Source organism: Hippocampus bargibanti, linkage group LG11 (assembly GCF_051943395.1).
Source record: "Hippocampus bargibanti isolate YZ-2025 linkage group LG11, ASM5194339v1, whole genome shotgun sequence".
Classification (NCBI taxonomy): Eukaryota; Metazoa; Chordata; class Actinopteri; order Syngnathiformes; family Syngnathidae; genus Hippocampus; species Hippocampus bargibanti.
This window is the reverse complement of record NC_142744.1, coordinates 17,030,271-17,053,574: the sequence shown is the minus strand read 5'-3', so window position 1 is coordinate 17,053,574 and position 23,304 is coordinate 17,030,271. Positions and strand designations below refer to the sequence as shown.

The 23,304-nt window shown below is 44.7% G+C and overlaps 1 protein-coding gene across 3 annotated transcripts in view; it reads left to right on the top strand.

The window, feature by feature from the left end:
* The window catches only part of kctd1 (potassium channel tetramerization domain containing 1), a 31,780-nt gene extending 8,701 nt beyond the window's left edge, over positions 1-23,079 (top strand). The window contains exons 1-5 of one of the 3 annotated variants that reach the window (XM_089008916.1): positions 6-136; positions 15,022-15,200; positions 17,824-17,968; positions 19,364-19,669; positions 22,659-23,079. In XM_089008916.1, coding sequence (XP_088865042.1) covers positions 15,037-15,200; positions 17,824-17,968; positions 19,364-19,669; positions 22,659-22,823 — 780 coding nt within the window. In that variant the 5' untranslated portion in view covers positions 6-136; positions 15,022-15,036 and the 3' untranslated portion in view covers positions 22,824-23,079. Of the gene's footprint in view, positions 1-5; positions 137-13,064; positions 13,722-15,021; positions 15,201-17,823; positions 17,969-19,363; positions 19,670-22,658 lie in introns of those variants that run through there. The other 2 variants (XM_089008915.1, XM_089008917.1) reach the window with 2 other exon arrangements.
* Positions 23,080-23,304: the final 225 nt, after the last annotated feature.

Below are 23,304 nucleotides of genomic sequence, written 5' to 3'. Positions count from 1 at the left end.
AGCCCCGGAGCAACTCTTCTCCATTTTATTCTGTCTACCTTAGCCAAGCTATTGCATTTCTCGCTGGCGGTTGCAAGAGAAGAGTTTGATAGGGGGATATTTTTTAAAATCGAAAAAAGCGACTTTACTCCACCAGGTAAGATCAGATTTCTTCTCGCTTCCGATCCGGTTGTCTTGGAAGGTGGCGCTGCAGCTTTTACGCATGTGCCGACGCTCTTTGCAAACGCGTTTAACCGCTTCCTGGTGTTCCCGCACTCGATCGGGTTTATGAATAGAGACTCCAATCGAAACGCGCGAGGATGGCACAGGGTGATTTAACAATACAGTATAGCGAAAAACGTCCGGTATGGGAAAAAAAAGACGTGCGCCGAGTCGGTCGATGTTCGTCAAAACGTTGGGGTCATGAACGCAGTCCCACTTTCTGGCTGGCCCGCAGCTTCTATTTGACAGACGCCATTGTGGAGTCATTACGCCCCAGGCTCTTTCCCCCCCTCCGTTCTCTTCGAAGATCAAGTCATGATGTCCTTCTTTGAGAACGTAGAATCAAGTGAATACTTTCAGAAAGAAAAAATTAAGACGTGTCTTCATGTTTGCATTTTCTCTTTTACGGCGCCTCGCTAGTGGCGTCTTGTGTAAAAATGGTCCTATTGTGATCCAGCATAGTTGATCACGTCTGAACCCATTCCTCTGAATATATTTTAAAAAACACCCAGCCCAACCCAAACACGACACCCCGGGGCTGTTTTATGCACTCAGACCAATAACATGATAATTTAAAATAGATGTATTATACACCGATGAACGCACAAGACAATATGTTGCAATATGTTTGAATTGGAAGCTATCAAAAAGCGATGCTGTGTGAGGTCAATAATGACCACCTGATGGTGCTGTTTGAAAATCACACAGCAACTGTGCGGGCTCTGCGCTCACCCATGGCAGAATTGTGCAATGCAGGGAAGCCTCTTAAAGGGCCAGCTAAGTGCATGGTGCTCATCACCTCGCCGAACCAACACATAACATACGTCTCCGAGCATAATGATATCATAGTCAGTGACGTGCAGTCAGGGGAGGCAGGTGAGGCTGTGCCTCACCTGTCATCATGGAAATATCAAATGACAAAATACAGTAAATTAAACAGTTATATTTATTTAATGATTTGTACTTTAACGTTCTTTTCCATTTAACTTCACCATTTTTGGATTTTTTTTCAAAATCGCTGAATTTTCACATTTACCGTTCAAATACAAGTAGAGACGAGCGGTGAGGCAGCAGCCGGCTGAGCCTCACCGTGGATTGCGCAATCACTATGCTATCACTATGCTATCACTATGTGCTGGCTTGCTCTGCAGTGAGACAGCATTGCTGTCCCTCTGCATATCGCTATTAAAGTGTTCAAAAGCTTTTAGTATATGAACTAAATTTATACAGTTTAGCTGGTGTATATAATGTACAGTCACTGTACATTATATACACCAGCTTTCCGAGCCGCCTTGATCTTGGCCTCCAACCGTCTTTTCCATGGTGGGTAATGAATCTCGTGGCTCTCATGGTTGCTCTTGTAGCCGAGCATCTCTAGGATCACTGATGCTGAGGTGTATATCAGCTCATTGGTTTCCGTGATCGTTCCGGTCGGGATCGTTCTCAGTGCTGCATTCACAGTTTCCATGAGACTTTCAGGTGGTACTTCACATAGCCGTTGTAATCGGTGCCTTCGTTGCCCAGTTTTCATTCTTGCCATGATCTTATCTCTCAGGTCATTTGCTGCCTCGCTCAGCATTTCATTTATTGGGGCTGGCTTCCCAATCTCATTATTCATTGGGGCTTGCCTCCCAATCTCTGGTTGAACCTCTTCCTGTGATGTGGCAGCCTGGGGCCCTTCACCTCGGAATTTGTGTTGTACCTCATCAATCTCAAATTGTGATAGCAATTGCCGTTTGTGGACATTGGAACACTGAGCTACTAGTTGTTTCGTGGTCAACCGTGACTGTGGGTTTCGAAGTAACCATTCAGCCCCCATTCTCCGCATGTAACCCCTCTGACTAGGGTTGCTTGAGTAGTAGCATTCCAACAGAGCCATGTTATCGCATCTCGTCCATCTCCGCTTTGTTCCAGTAGCCCATTTTTCATCAGGGTGCTCTGGTTCCCCAGCACCTGACGCAGACCTTGTTTGGCCGGGCGACGTCTGAGCCGGCATGTCATTCCATTTATTGTCTCTCATCATTGTATGAGGTAGGCATTAGCGTGAAGGGTCTTGCCCAAGGACCCACACTGGATGATGTCATTGTGCTCATTTTCTCTGCCACAAGTGGGATTCGAACCCTCGTCTCCCATATGCCAAACCGATGCATTATCAACTGAGCTATCCAGCCACCATATATATATATATATATGGGTATTTTTGTTCATCATCCATTGACAACTACCATCACAAAGGTAAATAAAACTTCTTTTCCTTTCGGCTTTCCCCTTCAAGGGGTCGCCACAGCGAATCAATGTCCTCCATTTCAAATTTCTCTCTGTCACTTTATTTGGTATACCTTGACAATTTTAATTGACACTGTGATATTCATTGAACACTAACTTTAGAACAGGATTTTGCAGTGGTGTGGAAGTGACATCACCACTGAACATCAAACTCAAGTGTTTCTGTTTCTCATATTTGAGTTGCGTTACACCTGAGAAATGTGACAAACATGCCTCAGTGTGATGCTGTGCAGAGTCTTCACCACATCAAACATCAAAAGTCTGATGGCAACAGTTTAGGAGTACAACAATAAACAACATGATAGTGTTTTGAGTTGTGTTTTTTTTTACTTAAGTGAGCCCATGTGCAGTTCGTCGTCTTTGCCGTGTGGACATTTGAGACGAAATGGCCAAGGGGCAAAAAAACAGAGACAACCCATCCAGCTTATGTAAATACCCCCAATTTCCACTGAATCTTCATGCTCTGATCTGAAATGCTAATTGAAACATGGAAGATCTGCATGATGTTGATCCCTCACTCTGTGACTGTTGTAGCAGACAGGAAATTGAGGAGAACACGGCAGTACAGAACGGGAACTAAAAGGAATGCCTGGTGTGGCTTTTGAATGGTTCTGATTCTGATTTGTTCCATTTGTTATGGAGCAATGTGATTCCACAAGCGGCATAAACAAACAATTCTGCCAAAATGCGTCTTGAAACAAATTCAGAAATGTTTTAGTTTCCAAAAAGTGAGTCTCGTCCTCCCACTTCAATGAAGACCCCAGAAGACTCCAGTTATGGTAGCATAATTGTTGCCTTATTAGACTGGAAAAGTAAGCATGAAGTCACATCGCTGGAGTTTCACGGTGCTGTAATAAAATATCGATGAAATGGATCACAGTTTTCACCATGGTAAGAAAGTCATCAATCACAAACAATGAGGAAACACAACAAAAGTGATCATTAAAATGATTGCGGACTTTCCTGATCAATCCATAGATGTATTCTGGATGATTCTTTGTTCATAGGAACGAGCATTGTGGATGTTGTACGACAAATGGGTGTCACTTATGCCAAATAGCATCCACCCTGCCTCACGGGGATAAATAATATTTTGAAAATCTGAAACCTCCAGGCTTTTCTCATGCTAAACTGTACTCAGAAATTAAAAGAAAAAAAAAGTTAACTTCAAACGCTTCCATCTGCTACTTTTCATCTTATTTTGAGCTGGAGGGCAACAAGGTTCAGGAGGTTTACTTGAAAAATGAATTCTGAAACCGTTTCTTGTTACCTGTGAACGTAGATGAAGGCTGTAACCTAATTGAAAAACAGTAATGTGAAACTAATGTAACTTAATCACTTTTGGATTAATCTAAATCTGCTAAAAATGTTATCTATCAATAAATGGCATTTTCTATTACGAGATTCTCCAAAAGTATTGGAACAGCAAGGTAACTGCATTTGTTTTTGTTGTTCGGACACTTAAGATATTTGGGTTTGAGATAAAAAAATTAATATGGAACAACAGTTGATTTGATTGAATTTCCATTGAGAAGTGTTGAATAACTCAGAAGAGAGCATCTTTTGTCAGGAGCCACCCAATTTGCGTTTCGGTCCAGACATGATTAAATTAACTAAAAGTGAATAATAATTAATAAAGTAAATAATAATTTGTTATTTGGCGGCGTTACCCTGACTTGCAAAGACTCGATTAAGCCAGAAACTAAATGACTTCACCAGATTGTTGAGTTCTTCATTTGAAATTCTTTTCCAGGCCTTTACTGCAGACTATATCAGTTGTTTTTTGCTGTTGTTATTTTTGGGGATTTCTTCTGAGAGTCTGCCCTTTGGAGGGCAAATACTGTATATTGGGTGAAGGTCTGGTGATTGACTTGGCCAGTGTAAGAGCACTCCATCCATCCATCCATCCATCCATTTATTGATCCATGCATTTTCCGATGCTCTTATCCTCACACCTCTCCATGAGTCGTCACCTTACCGTGGTGGAGGGGTTTGTGTGTCCCAATGATCCTAGGAGCTAGGTTGTCTAGGGCTTTATGCCCCTGGCAGGGTCATCCATGGTAAACAGTTCCTGGGTGACCAGACAAAGTACGACTCAGAAGACCCCATATGAAGAAAAACATAAATTGACTTTGTTTTCCCTTTCCCGGACGCGGGTCACCGGGGCCCCTCTCTGGAGACAGGCCTTGAGATGGGGCTCGTTGGCGAGCGCCTGGTGGCCGGGCCTACACCCATGGGGCCCGGTCGGGCTCAGCCCGAAGAGGAAACGTGGGTCCCCCTTCTCAAGGGCTCACCACCCATGGGAGGGGCCAGAGGGATCGTGCATTGTGAGCTAGGCGCCAGCTAAAAGCCGGGACCCTGGCGGTTCGACCCTCGACGGCAGAAGCTAGCTCTTGGGACGTGGAATGTCACCTCTCTTACAGGGACGGAGCCCGAGCTGGTGCACGAGGTCGAAAAGTTCCAACTAGACATAGTTGGGCTTGCCTCCACACACAGCCTGGGTTCCAGTATCAGCCCTCTCGAGAGGGGTTGGACTCTCTTTCACTATGGAGTTGCTCACGGTGAGAGGCGTAGAGCAGGTGTCGGCATACTTATTGCCCCCCGGCTCGCCGCCTGTACGTTGGAATTCACCCCGGTAGACAAAAGGGTTGCTTCCCTCCACCTTCGGGTGGGGGGACGGGTTCTGACTGTTGTCTGTGCATATGCACCAAACAGCAGTTCATCCTTTTTGGAGACCTTAGGGAGTGTGCTGGACAGCAATCCCTCTGGGGACTCCCTTGTTCTGCTGGGCGATTTCAATGCTTATGTCGGCAATGACAGTGAGACTTGGAGGGGCGTGATTGGGAGGAACGGCCCCCCCAATCAGAACAGGAGTGGTGTTTTGTTATTGGACTTCTGTGCTCGACACGGATTGTCTATAACAAACACTTTGTTCAAACTTAAGGGTATCCATATGTGTACGTGGCACCATGATACCCTTGGTTGCAGTTTGATGATTGACTTTATAGTTGTATCATTGGATTTGTTTTGGACACTCACTGAAGAGAGGGGCGGAGCTGTCAACTGATCACCACCTGGTGGTGAGTAGGCTCCGTTGGCGGAAGGAAGATGCCAGTCCCACCTGGCAGACCCAAACGTTTGTTGGGAACGTCTGGCGGAATCCCCTGTCAGAAGGAGTTTCAACTCCCACCTCCGGCAGAACTTTACACAAGTCACGGGGGAGGGGGACATTAAGTCCGAATGGACCATGTTTCGTACCTCCCTTGCTGAGGCGACAAATCGGAGTTGTGGCCATAAGGTGGTTGGTGCTTGTCGTGGCGGCAACCCCCGTACTCGCTGGTGGACACCAGTGGTAAGGAATGCTGTGAAGCTGAAGAAGGAGTCCTATCGGGCGTAAATAGCCTGTGGGACCTCTGAGACAGCTGACAGGTATCGATTAGCCAAGCGGAATGTAGCCTCGGTGGTCGCTGAGGCAAAAACACGGGCATGGGAGGAGTTCGGTGAGGCCATGGAAGCTGACTTCCGGACCGCTTCGAGGAAATTCTGGTCCACCATCCGGCGTCTCAGGAAGGGAAAGCAGTGCACCACTAACACTGCTGAGGCACTGCTGACCTCGACTCGAGACGTCATGAACTGGTGGGCAGAGTACTTCGAAGACCTCCTCAACTCCACCAATACGCCTTCCTTGGAGGAAGCAGTGTCTGGGGACTCCGAGGAGGACTCTCCGATCTCTGTAGCTGAAGTCACCATGGTCCGACCGGAGTTCCGAAAGGCTCTGGAGGTTGTGTGGCTGTCTTGGCTGACACGCCTCTGCAACATTGCGTGGTCATCGGGGAACGTGCCTCTGGCAGACCGGGGTGGTGGTCCCTCTTTTTAAAAAGGGGGGCCGGTGGATGTGTTCCAACTACAGAGGGATCACACTCCTCAGCCTCCCTGGAAAGGTCTACTCAGGGGTTCAAGAGGGGCAGGTCCGTTAGAAAGTCAAGCCTCAGATTGAGGAGGAACAGTGTGGTTTTCGTCCTGGCCGTGGAACAGTGGACCAGCTCTACACCCTCAACAGGGTCCTCGAGGGTGCATGGGAATTCGCCCAACCAGTCTACATGTGCTTTGTGGACTTGGCGAAAACATTTGACCGTGTCCCTCGTGGAGTTCTGTGGAGGGTGCTTCGTGAGTATGGGGTACAGGAGCGCCTGATACGGGCCGTTCAGTCCCTATATGACCGACGTCAGAGTCTGGTTCGCATTGCTGGCAATAAGTCGGAATCGTTTCCAGTGAGAGTTGGGCCCAACCAAGCTTGCCCTTTGTCACCGATTCTGTTCATGACCTTTATGGACAGAATTTCTAGGCGCAGCCGAAGCATTGAAGGTTTCCGTTTTGGTGGCCTCAGTATAGCATCTCTGCTTTTTGCAGATGATGTGGTACTGTTGGGGCCTTCAAGTGGAGCTCTCCACCTCTTTCTCGAGCGTTTCGCAGCCGAATGTAAAGCGGCTGGGATGAGAATCAGCACTTCCAAATCTGAGACAATGGTTCTCAGTCGGAAAAGGGTGAACTGCCCTCTCCGGGTCGGGGAGGAGATTTTGCCTCAAGTGGAGGAGTTTAAGTATATGGGAATCTTGTCCACGAATGAGGGTGTGAGGGAGTGACAGGGCGACAGGGGGATCGGTGCGGTGTCTGCTGTGATGCGGACTTTGAAGAAGGAGCTAGCCAAAAAAGCATAACTCTCAATCTACCGGTCGATCTACATCCCAACCCTCATCTATGGCCACGAGCTATGGGTTGTGTCCGAAAGAACGACATCCCGGATGCAAGCGGCCGGTATGAGCTTTCTCCGTAGGGTGTCCGGGCTCTCCCTTAGAGATAAGGTGAGAAGCTCGGTCATCCGGGAGGACCTCAAAGTCGAGCCGCTTCTCCTCCACATAGAGAGGAGCCAGATAATGTGGCTCGGGTATCTGATTAGGATGCCCCCAGGACGCCTCCGTGGTGAGGTGTTCCGAGCATGTCCCACTGGCAGGAGACCCCGGGGACGACCCAGAACACGCTGGAGAGACTATATCTCCCAGCTGGCCTGAGAACGCCTCGGGATCCGCCAGGACGAGCTAGAAGAAGAGGCTGGGGAGAGGGAAGTCTGGGCTTCCCTACTGAAGCTGCTGCGGATAAGCGGCAGAAGATGGATGGATGGATGGTCTTATCCTCACAAGGGTCGTGGGGGTGTTGGAGCCTGTCCCTGCTGTCTTCGGGCAGCAGCGGGACACACCCAGAACTGGTGGCCAGCCAATCGCAGGACACGCAGATACGAACCACCACACACAAACTCATACCAATGGACAATTTTAGATTGTTTGATCAGTCAGCCATGCATGTTTTTCGAATACGGGAGCAAACCGGAGTGCATAGGAAACCCATGCAGGGGGATAACATTCAAACCTCAAGGTTAAAAGCTCGGATCGAACCCATGAACTCTTCACTATAAGGTTTATGCGTTAGCTACTGGACCACTGACCACATAGAGAGAGGGGGAGAGAGAGAGAGAGAGAGAGAGAGAGAGAGAGAGAGAGAGAGAGAGAGAGAGAGAGAGAGAGAGAGAGAGAGAGAGAGAGAGAGAGAGAGAGAGAGAGAGAGAGAGAGAGAGAGAGAGAGAGAGAGATGAACTTATTGTTTCCTGACTTAAACTTTTTGTTTCGGGGTAGATGGAGGACATTGATTTGCTGTGGCGACCCCTGAAGGGAAAAGCCGAAAGGAAAAGAAGAAGATGAAGACTTGGAAATGCTTGGCTAATTGTTAGTTTAGTTTGCAATATCAAACTCCCTTTGTCATTTTACTAATAGGGCCTATTCACTTTTGGATAAAAACGAGAGAAATATCAGTTTTGTTAGGATTAGTGTGTGTTTTCTTCAGAATGTATTGGTGGGTGTGACACTGAAATTGTGAGGTGGACATCAGTGGATTTAACGGGCATGCATTCTTCTGTGTACCTCCACCGACTCAACACCATATTGCGCTACATTGCTCCTTGCTCCCGCCCACCCAGCATCCACTTCCCTTTCAGCCTGTCTTGCTTGCTATTTTCCATAATGCCTCACAGATTTTACACTCAATCCACCTTTGCGATGACAAGGCTTTGAGGAAATCCAATTCCACTGAGCCATTTTCAGAACTTAACTCTCCACGGGCACCCTCCTTGCTCTCGAACTTGCACACATGCAGGCAGCATCATCTCCACAAATTAGTCAGGGAGCAAATTACCTGCATTCTGAGTGTAATCCCACGCACTTTGCCGGCTGCCTTACACAGGTCGCCTTTTCAAGAGCAGCCATGTGATTTCTCTCTCATTTGCCCCGCAGCTTCCCTCTTCCTTCTGCGAGGGATCCTAGAGTTGAATTTTAAAACTTGCCGCCTGCCTGCTTATCAGCGCGTGCACAAATGGCATGCAAATCAGACTGGGATCACACAGCACATTGCGGGCCCACACTCAAAGGCAAGCTTAATTGCTAATTGGGTAGTCTTAGGTGTGAAACTCACACTGCCAGCAAGACGCGCCAGTGTGCATGTTTTAAGGCCAATGTTTGAACTCATTAATTTCAATCGGAGTGTTGTTCAAATTGCTGTACCTCCACACGCCTCGCCACCCATCTGTAACTTTAGTATGACAGACCAGGGAAACTCATAAGTGGGCCTGAACATATCATCCAAATCAAATTGACAAATAGATGCAGCAGAAGACCTTTTTTTTCAAATTGCCATTGCCACCATTTTGTAAAAGAAATGTTTCCTGATGGTTAGATATTAGGCGATATTTTTATATTATTTATAGGTTAGATTTTATTTATATAATGATTGCATGAAACAGATTTTTTTTTTCAAAGGACCAGTTACATTCTGTTGTTGTTCCTTATCTGTATTTTGACAACTATTAAGATTCTCTGAAGGCGACATTTTAGGATCTTTCATTGGGAGAGTTCAGCCAGAAGTTTAGATGACAACTTAAAACAGAACAGTTTTGATTGATGGCATGGCTTCTCTCACTCCAGCATCCACCCACGTTCCCAAAACAAGCTTGTTATAGGTGAACGAGACATTTTAATCCCATGTATAACAGAGTGCATTTGGGAACCTGCGCTGTTGGAATGGCAAATATTTTTTTATATGTTTTACCGTAATTTCCGGTGTTTAAGGCGCACCCAAAACCTTTTAATTTTCTTCAAAAGATGACCCTTATATGTGAAGTAATATTAAGCCACAGCAGGTCTCGCAAAGACTGTCAGCAGCCACAGACTCCATTTCCCCTGTAGATGAAGTAGTGCATAACCCCAGCCTCCAATGTAGCGCCTTATAATGTAGTGTGCCTTATATTTGAAAAACTTTTATATACGTATTATATTTGGAAAACGTTTTTCATTCATCGTGCGCCTTACAGTCCGGTGCGTCTTATATAAGGATAAAGTTTGAAAATACACCATTTATTGGGGCCATGCCTTATACTTATAAAATATGGTACATCAATTCTAATATCCAGTGCACATCAGCGAAACAGTGTTCAAAATATATTTGTATGACAATTTTGCACGTGTTGGTCATGTGCAACCGACAATTAACTAATTCACTGCCATTCACGAATTTATTCGGGAATTAAAAATATGACGTATGAGTGGCATTCCGGAATTTGCTCTGGTTTTATTTTTACTTGCTGGGATGCCGATAAAGCTCTGGCTGAATCTCTGGAAATGTTTTTTTTTCCTTCCACAATGGGGCAGCATTCCCCTTTTTTCCATGTTAGTGCTTTGTTCCAGCTTCAGCTGTTCTTAAAGCGCTCTCATCTCATCTCATCTCATTTTCCGTACCGCTTATTCCTCATTAGGGTCGCGGGGGTTGCTGGAGCCTATCTCAGCTGTCTTCGGGCACGAGGCGGGGGACACTTTGAATTGGTTGCCAGCCAATCGCAGGGCACACAAAGACATACAACAGTCACTCTCACACTCACTCCTAGGGACAATTTGGAGTGGTCAATCTGCCTGCCATGCATGTTTTTGGAGTGTGGGAGGAAACCGGAGGACCCGGAGAAAACCCACGCGGGTCCGGGGAGAACATGCAAACTCCAGTGTGCTAACCACTCGACTACCGGGCCGCCCTTCTTAAAGCGCTATATAAACCAATATGTATCGCATTGTATTTTGAACAGCCATTCTCATTTCAAGCTCATATAACTCCAGAACCATATGATTTAGGAATTAACTCTTTTTTTCTGATGAAAGAAGAGAGTCTAAGGTTTCTTGCGCTGCATTGATTGGTTATGTAGTCCTAAAACTCAATATTCTGCGGCTCCTGGAATTCGCGTGACAATGACAAAAACCCTGGCACTGGAGTGGACACATTTTTGCAATTCTGGCAGTAAATGAGTTAAATACTTCTTTTAAGTCCGAATCAGAATCATCTTTATTGCCACGTATGTAGAACACACAAGTAATTTGTTTCTGGTAGAACACGCTGCACTAATATCATCATCAAAAAATTGCAGAGGCACTATACAGTTCTATTTGGGTTACTGTTTAAAGAGTTAATGGCTTGGGGGAAGAAGCTGTTTAAATGTCTGCTGGATTTGGTGCGCATGGATCAGTAGCGCAGGCCTGAGGGGAGTAGCTGGAAAAAGGTGGTGGGCAGGGTGCGGAGGGTCCAGTAGGAGTTTCCACGCCCTTGTTTGGATTCTTGCAGTGTGCAAGTCCTCGAGAGTGGGTAGGACGGTGCCAATGATTTTTTCCGCCGTCCGAACTGTCCGTTGAAGTCGGATTTTGTCCAATTTTGTGGCGGCCCCGAACCAAATGGTGATGGAAGAACACAGGATGGATTCGACGACAGCCATGTAGAAATGTAAAAAGTGTAACCGATGTTGCCACTGGGAAGCTGTGCTACGTCCATGCTATGCTAACCCTTCTGGTCTGCATTCCTGTGGCACTTCTACACTAGCCGGTACAAGGAGGGATCAAAAGATTCTGAGAAATTCCATCCAATCCCAAGTGACTAACTAAAAAAGTACAAGTACAATGCATTAAAAAAATAATTTAAAAATCAAATTCCATCCCTTTTTTATTTAAAAACTCCTTTCACATTTTTGTACATCTCATGAAATGTTTTGAACATGTGTTCCCTTGCAAGTGTTGCAGATAAACAATGAGTTGTACCATTCAAATGAGACATATTTTTTCAGTAATTGATGATGAAGACCGTGACTTTAGTTCTTTGAAATTATCTGCGCTAACTCCTAATGGCAACAAGAGCAGAATATATTGATGAGTGTCCCTGATTGCAAATTTCAGTCACTCATAATTATATATATCAATTAGAGTGTACCAAAGTAATAATGAACATTTATTTGGTCGTTGCAATTGTAACGTTGTGGTACATGACAAGTCAGTGACAGTGAAATTGACACAGGACCTTAGAAGATTCAATAAAATAAAGTCAAGTCAATGACAAAAAACACCCGTCTGCACAAAAAGGGAAATGTGTAAACAAATTCTCCAACATTTTCTGGGGTAGTTTTGAATGTAAAACACAAATATCTAATTCATTTTTCTCAATAGTCTCCCCTTCTTTTTTTGGTGGAGGTAGGGATGGTAATCTGCTGCTTTATTTCTTGAAATACAAGATCAACATTTGTTTCATGAAAATCACATTTTTGTACAGTTGTAAAGCATACATGGAAAGCAGTGTAGAACAGTACTTGTATGTATTTTGTATACAATAATGAAGACCGTGGATCAATGTATTACTTGATGAAAGGCTGAGTTTTCTTGTCAACCTACATCTTGTCCACACATGCACACACACACAAGCACACACACGCACACAAACACACACACACACACACACACACAAACACACACACACACACACACACACACACACACACACACACACACACACACACACACACACACACACACACACACACAATGCATCCACTCATGCTAAATAGCAGTAGCTAGTAGGAAACCGCTGGTACTGGTTCAAATTCAATTCTGGTTCAAAAGGAGCATCCATCCGTCCATCCATTTTGTGTATGTACCGCTTAATCCTCATTGGAGTCGCGGGGGTGCTAGAGCCTATCCCAGCCTTTTTCGGGCATTGGTTACCAGCCAATCATAGGGCTGGCAAACAACCACCCACATCCACATTCACACCTAGGGACAATTTTGAATGTTCAATAAGCCTTCCATGCATGTTTTTGGAATGTGGGCGGAAACCGGAGGACCCGGAGAAAAGCCCCGCGGGCCCGGGGAGATCATGCAAACTCCACACAGGGAGGCTGGACCAGGTCTTGGACTCACAACCTCTGCACTATGAAGTCGGCACGCTAACCAATCGACTACCGGACCACCTAAAAAGTAGCAAGTAGGGTAAAATAAATGGCATTACTGTTTTTCCTGGAAAAACAGAAATTGAAAATATGTTTTTCTCATTTTGTATGGACCCGTGTTATGTAGGGAATTGTCAAATGGCCATCCCTAATTTATCAAGATCCATGATTCCAGTGCGTCTTTAAAAGTCCAGAACTCCTGCTTTGAATGCAAGCTGTAGTTGTGGTTGTTACTGGAGCATCAGCATGAGGAGGGGCACAAGAAAAAAAGAGGGTGCACGGGTCAGCCATACAAGAAGAAGATGGGTGGGTGTGGGGGTTCAGACACGTTTTCATAAAATGGGAAGGGGTTTAAAAAAAGAAGCGAGTGTAGAAACAGGATTGGTTTGGCCGTGAAAATGCGACACTCGTACCTGCCGCCGCTGAAAGAGCGACAGCCTCGAAGAGCCGCGGGCGTTGCGATGCTAATGTTGTCGGGGGCTTTGACTTCTCCCAGCCATTGCGAGCGAGCTGCTCCGCCTGACAGCCACGCTCTCCCCGCGCGTCCTCCTCTTCGCATTAGAGCGGACAGAAAAGACGCAAACGGACGAAAGAAGACAACCAATCAAACCTCGCGACGGCAAACAAAACAGCACAACAAAAAATGGACGAGACGGATATTATGGACCTGACGCATCAGAAGGCTAGGAAGCGACCGCGGCCAATCACCTCCGCGGACGAGGCGGCGGCGCACGCTCCACTCAAACGAGCGCCGATGCGGGCGACCGAGTGTCGGGAGACATCGCTCATGTACGCCGTTCGCGGGGAGCCGCTGCCCGCCGCCTCGCTCAAGCAGAATGACCACTCGGTGACCTCCTCGCCCAATAGCATCATGCCGACGCAGGTAAATGCCGCTTTTCTCTCGGGAGTCAAAGATTCGTTTGTTTCCTGGGAGGGAGGGGTCGGGGGAGGAGGGTGCACGGTGCGTATGGCTGATTTGTTTTACAGCAATCTATCACTGTAAAGCCGTATTATTGCGAAGTTTAAACTTTTTGGGTCATATTCCGTGTACCACTAATGGTGTTTTTATGTTACTGTTCAGACAGTAACCCGCACCACCAATCCTCATAAAAAATTAATTTGGCCTTTGGCCTGCAGCGGTTGAGTGCTTGTGGATACTGGCAACATTCAAGTCAAGGTTGATCTGAGAACTTAGTTCAATGTTTTAGTTTTGCACATTCATAAATGATGGGCAGACCAGCTGTCGTAGCATCCCTGCCTCGGGTTCGCAAGGTTCTGGTTTTGAATTTTTACTCTGATGTTTGCTTGAATGAATGAAGATGCTTTCCACAAGTTGTGTGTTTTGCAGCGAGTCGTCAGCAGCATTGTGTGGAGCAAAAAGTAAATTTTAAAAAATGGCATTGTTTTTCTAGCCAGCGGTGATTCTGTGTTTAGCAAGTTTGCTTCGCGTTGAAGATGTTCTGGGTTTGAATTACGACTCAAGATTTTGCACCGATCAATGGATACCAGAGAGCAGACATCCAAATGTGATCCGCAATCATGTTTGACAAAAGATGGTCGTGGTCGTGATGGTGGTGTCGTGGGCAGCACGTCTAACTTTTGAGAGGTTCTGGGTTTGAATCTCGGTTTAGGCCTTCCTGTGTCCTCGAGCTTGCAAGATTGAACTCATACTTCACTATATACATGGCATTATCAACAACATTGTACAGTAGAAAAAGTACCTTAAAAATGCATACTCGTCACGGGCAGTATGATCCTCCTGCTTGCAGGTTCTGGGTTAGAATCTCCTTTCTGTGTGGTGTTTACATGCAAAAAAATAGATAGTGAAGTCAAGGTGAATGAGCATAAATGGAGGTATAAATGGAGGTCACAATACACTTGTGTGTAGCTCTTTTGCCTTATAGTTTTGAGGTTCTGGCTTTGAATCTGACCTTTATGTCCTGAGTTAATTTGGATTGGATTGGATTGGATATGCCTTTATTAGTCTCACAGTGGAGAAATTTACATTTCACAGCAGCAAAGTGATGAAAGGAATGAAAGTAGAAAAACGAAATACAATAATATAATAATATATAATAATATATAATTTAGACTACATCTCACCCTCGATCGACCCTTGTGAGGAATGCAACAGAAAATAAATGTCAAAACAAATAAACAGCAAGTGGCATGTGTTTTAACAGGACAATCGCTCCAGCATGTCCCGGCCCATGATCACACGCTCGCCGGTGTCTCCGTTGAGCAACCAGGGCATCCCAACACCTGCACAGCTCACCAAGTCCAACGCGCCGGTGCACATCGATGTGGGGGGACACATGTACACCAGCAGCCTGGCCACACTAACCAAATTCCCTGAATCCCGGTGAGTTTTCTAGTGTGACTGTACAGTATTTGATTTCAGTGTTGTTGGACAAATATGGAAAGTGCACTACTTGGTGGCAACCACCTGAGGCGCTGTTTTCTCACTCAACTACTTTTCTGTCGAAAGAAGGACGAGATGACATGTGGAGACAGGAGATTGTAACATTCAGGGGAAAATTTCGTCCACTATCATTAGAATTGATCGAATTAATTTCAAATTGTCAACTTTAGACTACTTCCCTGCAGATGTAGAGTTGTACCATAATAATAATTGTGTTCCAACAGATTAGCCGATTAGCTGGTATAGCTCTTTTAAAATGTGAAAAATATGTCTGAATTTTGGTTTTGCATTTTTCTTTTACACAATACTATACAACATAAGACAAGAATAACAACATTTAGAAACAATCCCTTCAACCCACCAAGATAATTGGTTTACGTTTGACCATTGGTCTCACTGTTGAGAAGAACAAAGTCTTGTAAAACAATGTTCTATTCTGTCTAATATATTTAGCATATTGTTTTCAATTAATCGGATAATTAATCACTTATCCGAATTTCATTCTGCCAAAGATCAGAATCAGCTCAGGCCCTGAAAATTGATTGTGATGAACCTTCATTTGATTAAAAGTTACCTGTGGGAAATTGACTCCGCAATACTGTTATTATTCTGCTTTGTACAAAGTTGGCAGAAACGGGTTCAGAATCTTCATATGAACATTTAAAGATTAAAAAAAGCTAATATGTGTGCTCCTTTTCCCCAATCTCTGATCAAGGACGTTTTAGCCAAATGACCGTCCACACTAAATGTGATTTCCAGTGCATTTCATGCTGCCTTGATTACGCTGTGTCTCAGTATTTTAAACCTTCAATTCTTCGTAACTCCTGTTTCCCTGCAGCTAATGTCTGCCCCACCCCATTTTGCTTCCAGTGTTTCAAGACACTTCAATAACTAATTCCCAATAACTAAAATAATTCTAATGTTTGTATTATTTCTGAAATTATACATTTGTTGTTGTCACGGCCTGGGGTGAATGTTTGTGGTGTTACTTTGGTGTAGTATGGGCAATATGTCTCTCGTCAGCGTAAACACAGCCAAATGGGATGTATGCCACTTGACATTTATGTGGTAAAAGACTGATTTCAGCATTAAATCAAAATTGGACACGTGTACCTGCACTGCAAATCCGGTGGAAGACGTAGACCACGGCAAGCATGGTGCAGACAAAGACAATGGGCTTATGTGGACAGATGCCACAGCAGCAGTAAAAAAAGGCCAAAGGGCTCGGGCCCATCTGGAGGCTGGGAGGTGGCTGTGGGCAATGCGCCTGAGGGGAAGTAGCAGCTTGCCTTGGGCAGAGTACAACCAGCTGGCCCTGACCTCTCACTTTATTTTCTTTTGCTTGATTATTCTGGTACTACGGACCACGTCTTGCCTCTGCACAGTTTAGTGAATGCCGTGCATTCAAGGATACTTTTTTAACCTTTTAAAATTGTCTCCAGGTGTTTTAATAACATGTAGGGGCCTGCCGTTGCCAAAATACACAGAAGATCAAAACATATAGCGAACTTAATCCGAGAGAATTTTTTTTGCTAAACAAATCACTATAAACCTGTTTAATTATGATCCTCAAACATCTGCTTATTGTTTATATTTTGTGTCAACTGCCAACATTCCAATGCTAGACCACTGAAAATAACCGAACAAAAAGACGGACCAACGATGCCATTATCTCAGGTATTTGCAGAGGTTGTCTCCTGTTTGTTAAAAACGAAAACTATATATTGTATGTTTCTGAACCAGAAAATAATAATGCAACAATTACTTTGACAATGAAAAATCAACAAGAGTGACTCACTCCCGGCATTTCACTGCCCGAGATTTTCCTGTCTGATGTCTTCATCACAAACCTATGCAGAGCTTGATCTGAAAAGAAAACAATGAGTGACACAAGTGCACACTGAGAATCCAATCCATCTTCTAGAGGACCTGTAGCTGTTCAGAAAGATGCCTGATCTAAAAGTATATAATACTGTACATTAAAGCATTGTAGCTATCCAGAAATATGCCTTATGTAAAACGCACAAATTCCAGCACCTGGCAATGCAGAAATGTTGCAGGCAGCCTTAACTAAATTACATGTATGTGCTGCCTAACAGAAGTTAACATTATTCACTAAGGCTAATACCGCTTGTGCAACCAAACTCAATGCGATGTTTCTTTCCTCATGACGCCTTTTGTGTATTTGACAGTGTACACTTGCAGTTGCTTAAAAGTGACTTTGGATCTTCACACATCTTAATTATGTCGTAGGCACAGAAACACAGGTTATGTCAGTGATGAAAATTTGAAATCAGAAGTTTGTAACAGCTTCCTTACAGAAATAATTTCAGAAACCGGCAGATACCAAAGGATTAACTTCGTCATTTAATTTCACAATTTAGATTGTTCCAAACCAGACCAATGACTAAACCATTTGCGTACAAGTCACGACGAGCCCATTTCCCAAAATCCGAATGTCCCCTTTACATGCCATCATAACATCACGCAAAACTAAAGAGACGGTTTCTGTTGAGACGCTGACACTCTCTTTGCCTCCCACATGTCTCCTGTCACTGCACAGAATCGGCCGCCTCTTTGATGGCACCGAGCCCATAGTGTTGGACAGCCTGAAGCAGCACTACTTCATTGACAGGGACGGACACATGTTCCGCTACATTCTCAACTTCCTCAGGACGTCCAAGCTGCTCATCCCAGACGACTTCAAAGTAAGCGGACAGAAAATCTCCTTGGCCACTCAGCGCTTCTGCAAGTCGCCATGCACAATAACGCGCCCCTTTAGGTGATGATACCATGTTCGAATTGTGGCAAACATCGGAGGTCTTCCAAGTTAGGATCCCACTGGCCAAAAAGATGAACGATAGCCAAGGAGGAAAACAAACAATCCGTCATTGTGCCAAGGGTGAATTACACTACATGTGACCCATCAGTGTTTCTATCATTTAACTCTTGTGTACCATTCAGGCCGTAATTACTTGAATTGTCCCTGGGGAGAAAGTAAAGACGCACATCATCTGATAGATTATCCACACTGAGGCTGCATCAATGGAAAGTATGTCAGCCCGAGTCAAGCAGCATTGAGAACTCTAATGCAATGCCTTGAAAGCCCGGCGGTGCTTTCTGCTGAAACAGTGCCCATGCAAACTTATCAACTTTTGTCTTTTACATCATTGTTTTGTTAAAATGTTAAGGCTTGGAAAAATAAAGAGCTGTACACTTACGTCATGCTTTTGTACAAACAATGCACACATTCTCAAGTGGGATTCTGTTTTTTATCGTGATTCACATTTTCTGACATACTTTTTCAAGATTAAAAATGTAGCCTTCCCTGTGTGGAATGTGCATGTCAGGAAACCCATACAGCCATGGGGAGGGCTGTATGGGTTTCCTACTGGTACACAAATAGCAGGTTACTGGAACAGTCTAAATTGTCCATAGATGTGAGTGGGACCGGGAATGGTTGTTCGTCTTTGTGTACCCGGATCAGGGCTGCCCTGCTTACTGCGGTAGGTTCGTCATCCAACATGCTCCAGGATTTTTGTGCAGATAAAGCGATTCAGAAAATGGATGGATGGATGGATGGATGGATGGATGGATGGATGGATGGATGGATGGATGAATTGGGCAGACAGACAGATGAACGGATGGGTGTATGAATAGTCAAGTGAAATATAATACTGCTTGTCTATGAGTATTGATCAACATGAATGACATTAGAACCAATCAGTGGTACTACTGTAATGGTTGACACAAGGCCACCCAATGATAGCATGGACAGTGACAGAAAAGCAGTCCACACACTACAGTCTGTGCAATAGACAGAGAGAGAGGGAAACCCAAGTGATGGCATTGTGGAAGAATACACGCTGACCCCAGAACAAGACATTATACGTCACTGCCATCGGTGGATTTCCTTTGGTAACATGTCGCTTTGAAGATTGCTCATCTGTATTGCCAACTGAAAAGTTTCACAGATAAGCTTAATAAATAAAAACAGCCTTGCTATTCATGCTAAACAGAGTATTGCCCTGAGATGACCTGGAAGTCACAATCACTCACTTGTGTTATAGTACTAATGTACCTCGTGCGCTTGTCCCCTGCAGGACTACAGCCTGCTGTATGAGGAGGCCAGATATTTTCAGCTGCAACCCATGCTGTCCGAGCTGGAGCAATGGCGCCAGGACCAGGAACTGGGTCGGGTGTCTCGCCCCTGCGAGTGCGTGGTGGTGCGTGTGGCGCCCGACCTAGGCGAGAGGATCACGCTGAGTGGCGACAAGGCGCTGATCGAGGACGTCTTTCCCGAAATCGGCGATGTCATGTGCAACTCGGTCAACGCCGGCTGGAACCACGACTCCACGCACGTCATCCGTTTCCCGCTCAATGGATACTGCCACCTCAACTCTGTGCAAGTAAGAAAAACCCACTACTTACATCGCAGGGACAAAGCCACAATACATTTTATTTTACTACGTCTGTGTAAGCTCTCAGTCGTACAGAAGTGGTCCAACGATGAGAAGGTTTCTTCAGCCGTCATCTGTACTTTTTTGAAGGTGTCGGACGTTTCGCCTCCTATCCAAGAGGCTTCATCAACGAACTAAAGTCTTACTGGTCGTATCGACCCTATTTATATATCCCTAATGTCCAGGCATGGCGGCGCACACAGCTATGATAGGTCCCTACTCTCAGCTTGGGGGGAGCAGAGGACCACTCCCTGTGGCCCCACTGATTGTTCCTACATTCCTGACTAACGACTGGCCTGTTTGCCCCCCTCCCTCCGGTATCACCTCATCAGCATTACGAACGTTGCCTAACCTGTTTTGCCTAAGCAGGCTATTGTATGAATGATCCAAATTGAACCTCACTCTACCAAAGAGGGTGGTCAAAGAGGACATGATGGTAGCTGATGTGAAAGAAGAGGATGCACAAAACTGGGATAGATGGAGGACATTGATTCGCTGTGGCGACCCCTGAAGGGAAAAGCCGAAAGGAAAAGAAGAAGAAGACCAGTTTAATGCTACCATACTGCACAGAGCAAATTAGCATAAATGGGCTCACGAAAAACATTGTTAATTGGTGTTTGAACACAAGCTGAGAGTCTACGCTGATGAAAAAAGGAAAAAAGTTAAGACAAGATCAGATAAGAAAGCCTTTAATAGTCCCACAATGGGAAATGTAAGCATCCAATGTAAAATGTTTGCCAAAACAAACGTGCAAAACAAACCCTTGAAGAAGTCATATGATTTGAAAAGGTGTATTTCTATATACAGGGTGACCCAAAAAAATGCATACCCATGAAAATTTCAATTGTAGCTTTGATTAAAAAGCTATTTATTTCAAATTACAACCACACATTATTCAGTTTATGGAAGCCCATTCACCAGAGTTTTAGCTATTTCTGTCAATTTATGGTTTTCCCAAGATGTGTTCCAAATGTCCATCATTTCATTGCAAGCAAACCTGTTGCCAATCACTTTCACACAATCATCTTTCGGGAGAAAACATTGCTGCAGTGAGGAACTCAGTAGGATGCATCTTTTTGGGTCACCCTCGCGAAAGAGGAGTGTGTATAAATTATTGACAACTTTGTCAGACGAGTACAGGTTTGCTTGCAACGAAATGGTGGACATTTGGAACACATCTTGGGAAAGCCATAAATTGACTAAAAATTCACAGAAATAGCTAAAACTATTACAAACTATATACAAACTGAATAATGTGTGGTTCAAATTTGAAATAAATAGCTTTTTTAATCAAACCCACAATTGACATTTTCATGGGTACACTAATTTTGGGTCCTGTATTTACAGAAGGAGCTGACATAAAACTCATCACTAATACTAATACATTTTTTAAACATTATTTTTATTTTTACAAATTCTGTTGAGAAGAAACGGTTCATGATGAGTTTTTTTCCATGTGGGGGTTTTCTGTAAGTCACTTGCTTACAGTAGATAGGTTTAATTAAAATTTATTTTACAAATGAAGGGAGCCCGAATCCTTGCCCTTATTATATTTCTCAAACTCCAGTCCTTGCATCTTTTCGAAGTTTCTGTCCTCCACACTCAAAATGTATCATTATTAGTACAAATGAATTGTTTGCATACATGTGCCCTACAGTAGTCTAGAAAACAGTCCAGGGTGCACCTCACTTCAAGTCAGTTGCGATAAGTTGCAGCTCAATCGCGACCTGAACAAGGGCAAGCTCTGTCGAAAATGGACAAACAACTTGGGCGGAGACCGACATGACATTGAGCAGTCAATCTGTTCCAAAAAAAAAAGCTTTTTAGTTGTTCTCACTTCTCATCTTATACATTATTGAAGACGTTGAGGCACATTTGAATAGATTTGGCATTGATCTGGACCGCCTGAAAAAGACCCCCCTCCCTCCAATAAAAACAACAAAACCGTCTCTGAAGTGCAAGAGAGAAACTGAGCGTGCTCCCTGGCAGCTTGTCCCCAGGCACGGCCCATAATCCTGTTTGGTTATTAAAGCACGCCGGCGGTGGATGCTGTATCTGCAGCTAATGGAGGCAGGGAGAGGGGGGTGGAGTGAAGGAAAGGAGGGAGGCGGGGCAGCCAGCAGGATGGGGGACCTTTGTAGTTTCGACGGATGATTGGGCCTCGGGGCTAGGGGCAGAAAGAGGGAAAACGGGTTGGGGGTGGGTTGAGCAGCCCACGCTGAGCCAAGAGCTGGAGGAGAGAAAGCCACACTGCTCCCTCGGGCTTCTTCAATGGAATGTGATCCTACAGGCCCCCAGGGAACGTCTGTGGATGTCTGCAAGGCAGCTCACTCACCAACACATATGCAGACCAACGCAAACACGCAACCAGCACGACACACATAGGAGACAAAAATGGATTTCAATACCAAGCAGAGACCACGATGAAAGTGTTTTTGTTATTGCAGTTGCACAATCACAGGTTGGGCTTGATTTGGATGTAGGCTGCAAATTACAACCTTCAGGTGATTTTTTTTTGTGACAAACCTACGCCAATCACATACTTTTTCCACATAAATCAGACCAAATGCAGGTTTTAATCAAATGCCATGGGAGCAAAACTCAGTGGGGTCAACACGGTGTCCCTAACATTTAGCACGTCTGGCTCACAGTCTGCGGTTCGGCATTTTAAACTCGTCGCCCCATGTGGAATTTGTGGTTTCGTTTGAAGACCTCCGGCCTCACTGAGGACTTGAAATTGTTCATTGCTGTGTGAGTGCTCGTTTTTTTCATTGTGTTCCCAGCAATTCAAGAAATAATCCCATCTCGCAGATACAATTGTCTCTGCTCTCTGCAACTGTGCTCATATTTCAGCTGACCTCGCACATGATGCAAATAAAATAAGCAGCCATACATTTTTTTTTTGTCGGCCTCAATTAACTTCTCTGCCTTCTTTCAGGTTCTGGAGCGCCTGCAGCAGCGAGGCTTCGAGATCGCCGGCTCCTGCGGTGGTGGCGTGGACTCGTCCCAGTTCAGCGAGTACGTTCTGCGGCGGGAATTGAGGAGGACCGCTCAGCGTGGCGGACCAAATTCCAATAGGATAAAGCAAGAGCAGCTAGACTAAAGACTCTGCTGGACTTTTCCATGCTATGGACTCCTCCCATTTTGTCCACTTTTGTTATTTTCTTGTTGATGTTTGTGTTTTCTTATAAAATCCTCTAGAGAATATAAAAAAAAAGAGGTGCATCAGCTGTGGGAAGATTTGCGACGTCTGAATTAGAAATTGCCAGGACATTTGTGATTGTCACAACCCATAAAACATAACTGAAAAAGATTTATATATGTTGTTTCCCGAAATAAAGTTTGTTTTAAAACTTTGAGCCTACTTTAGGTTGAATATGAGTTAAAATCAGCAGCACGTCACCATCACAGTTAATTCGGGCTGTCGTGTGTTTACATGTTCTCACCGTGCTTGCATGGGATAATTGAATATGCCAAATTGTCCATGGATGTGAATGGTTGTTTGTCTATGTGCCCCTTGCAATTAACTAGCGACCAGTCCCAATTCTGTCTCCAAAATTCAGTCTCCATTAATTACAGACATA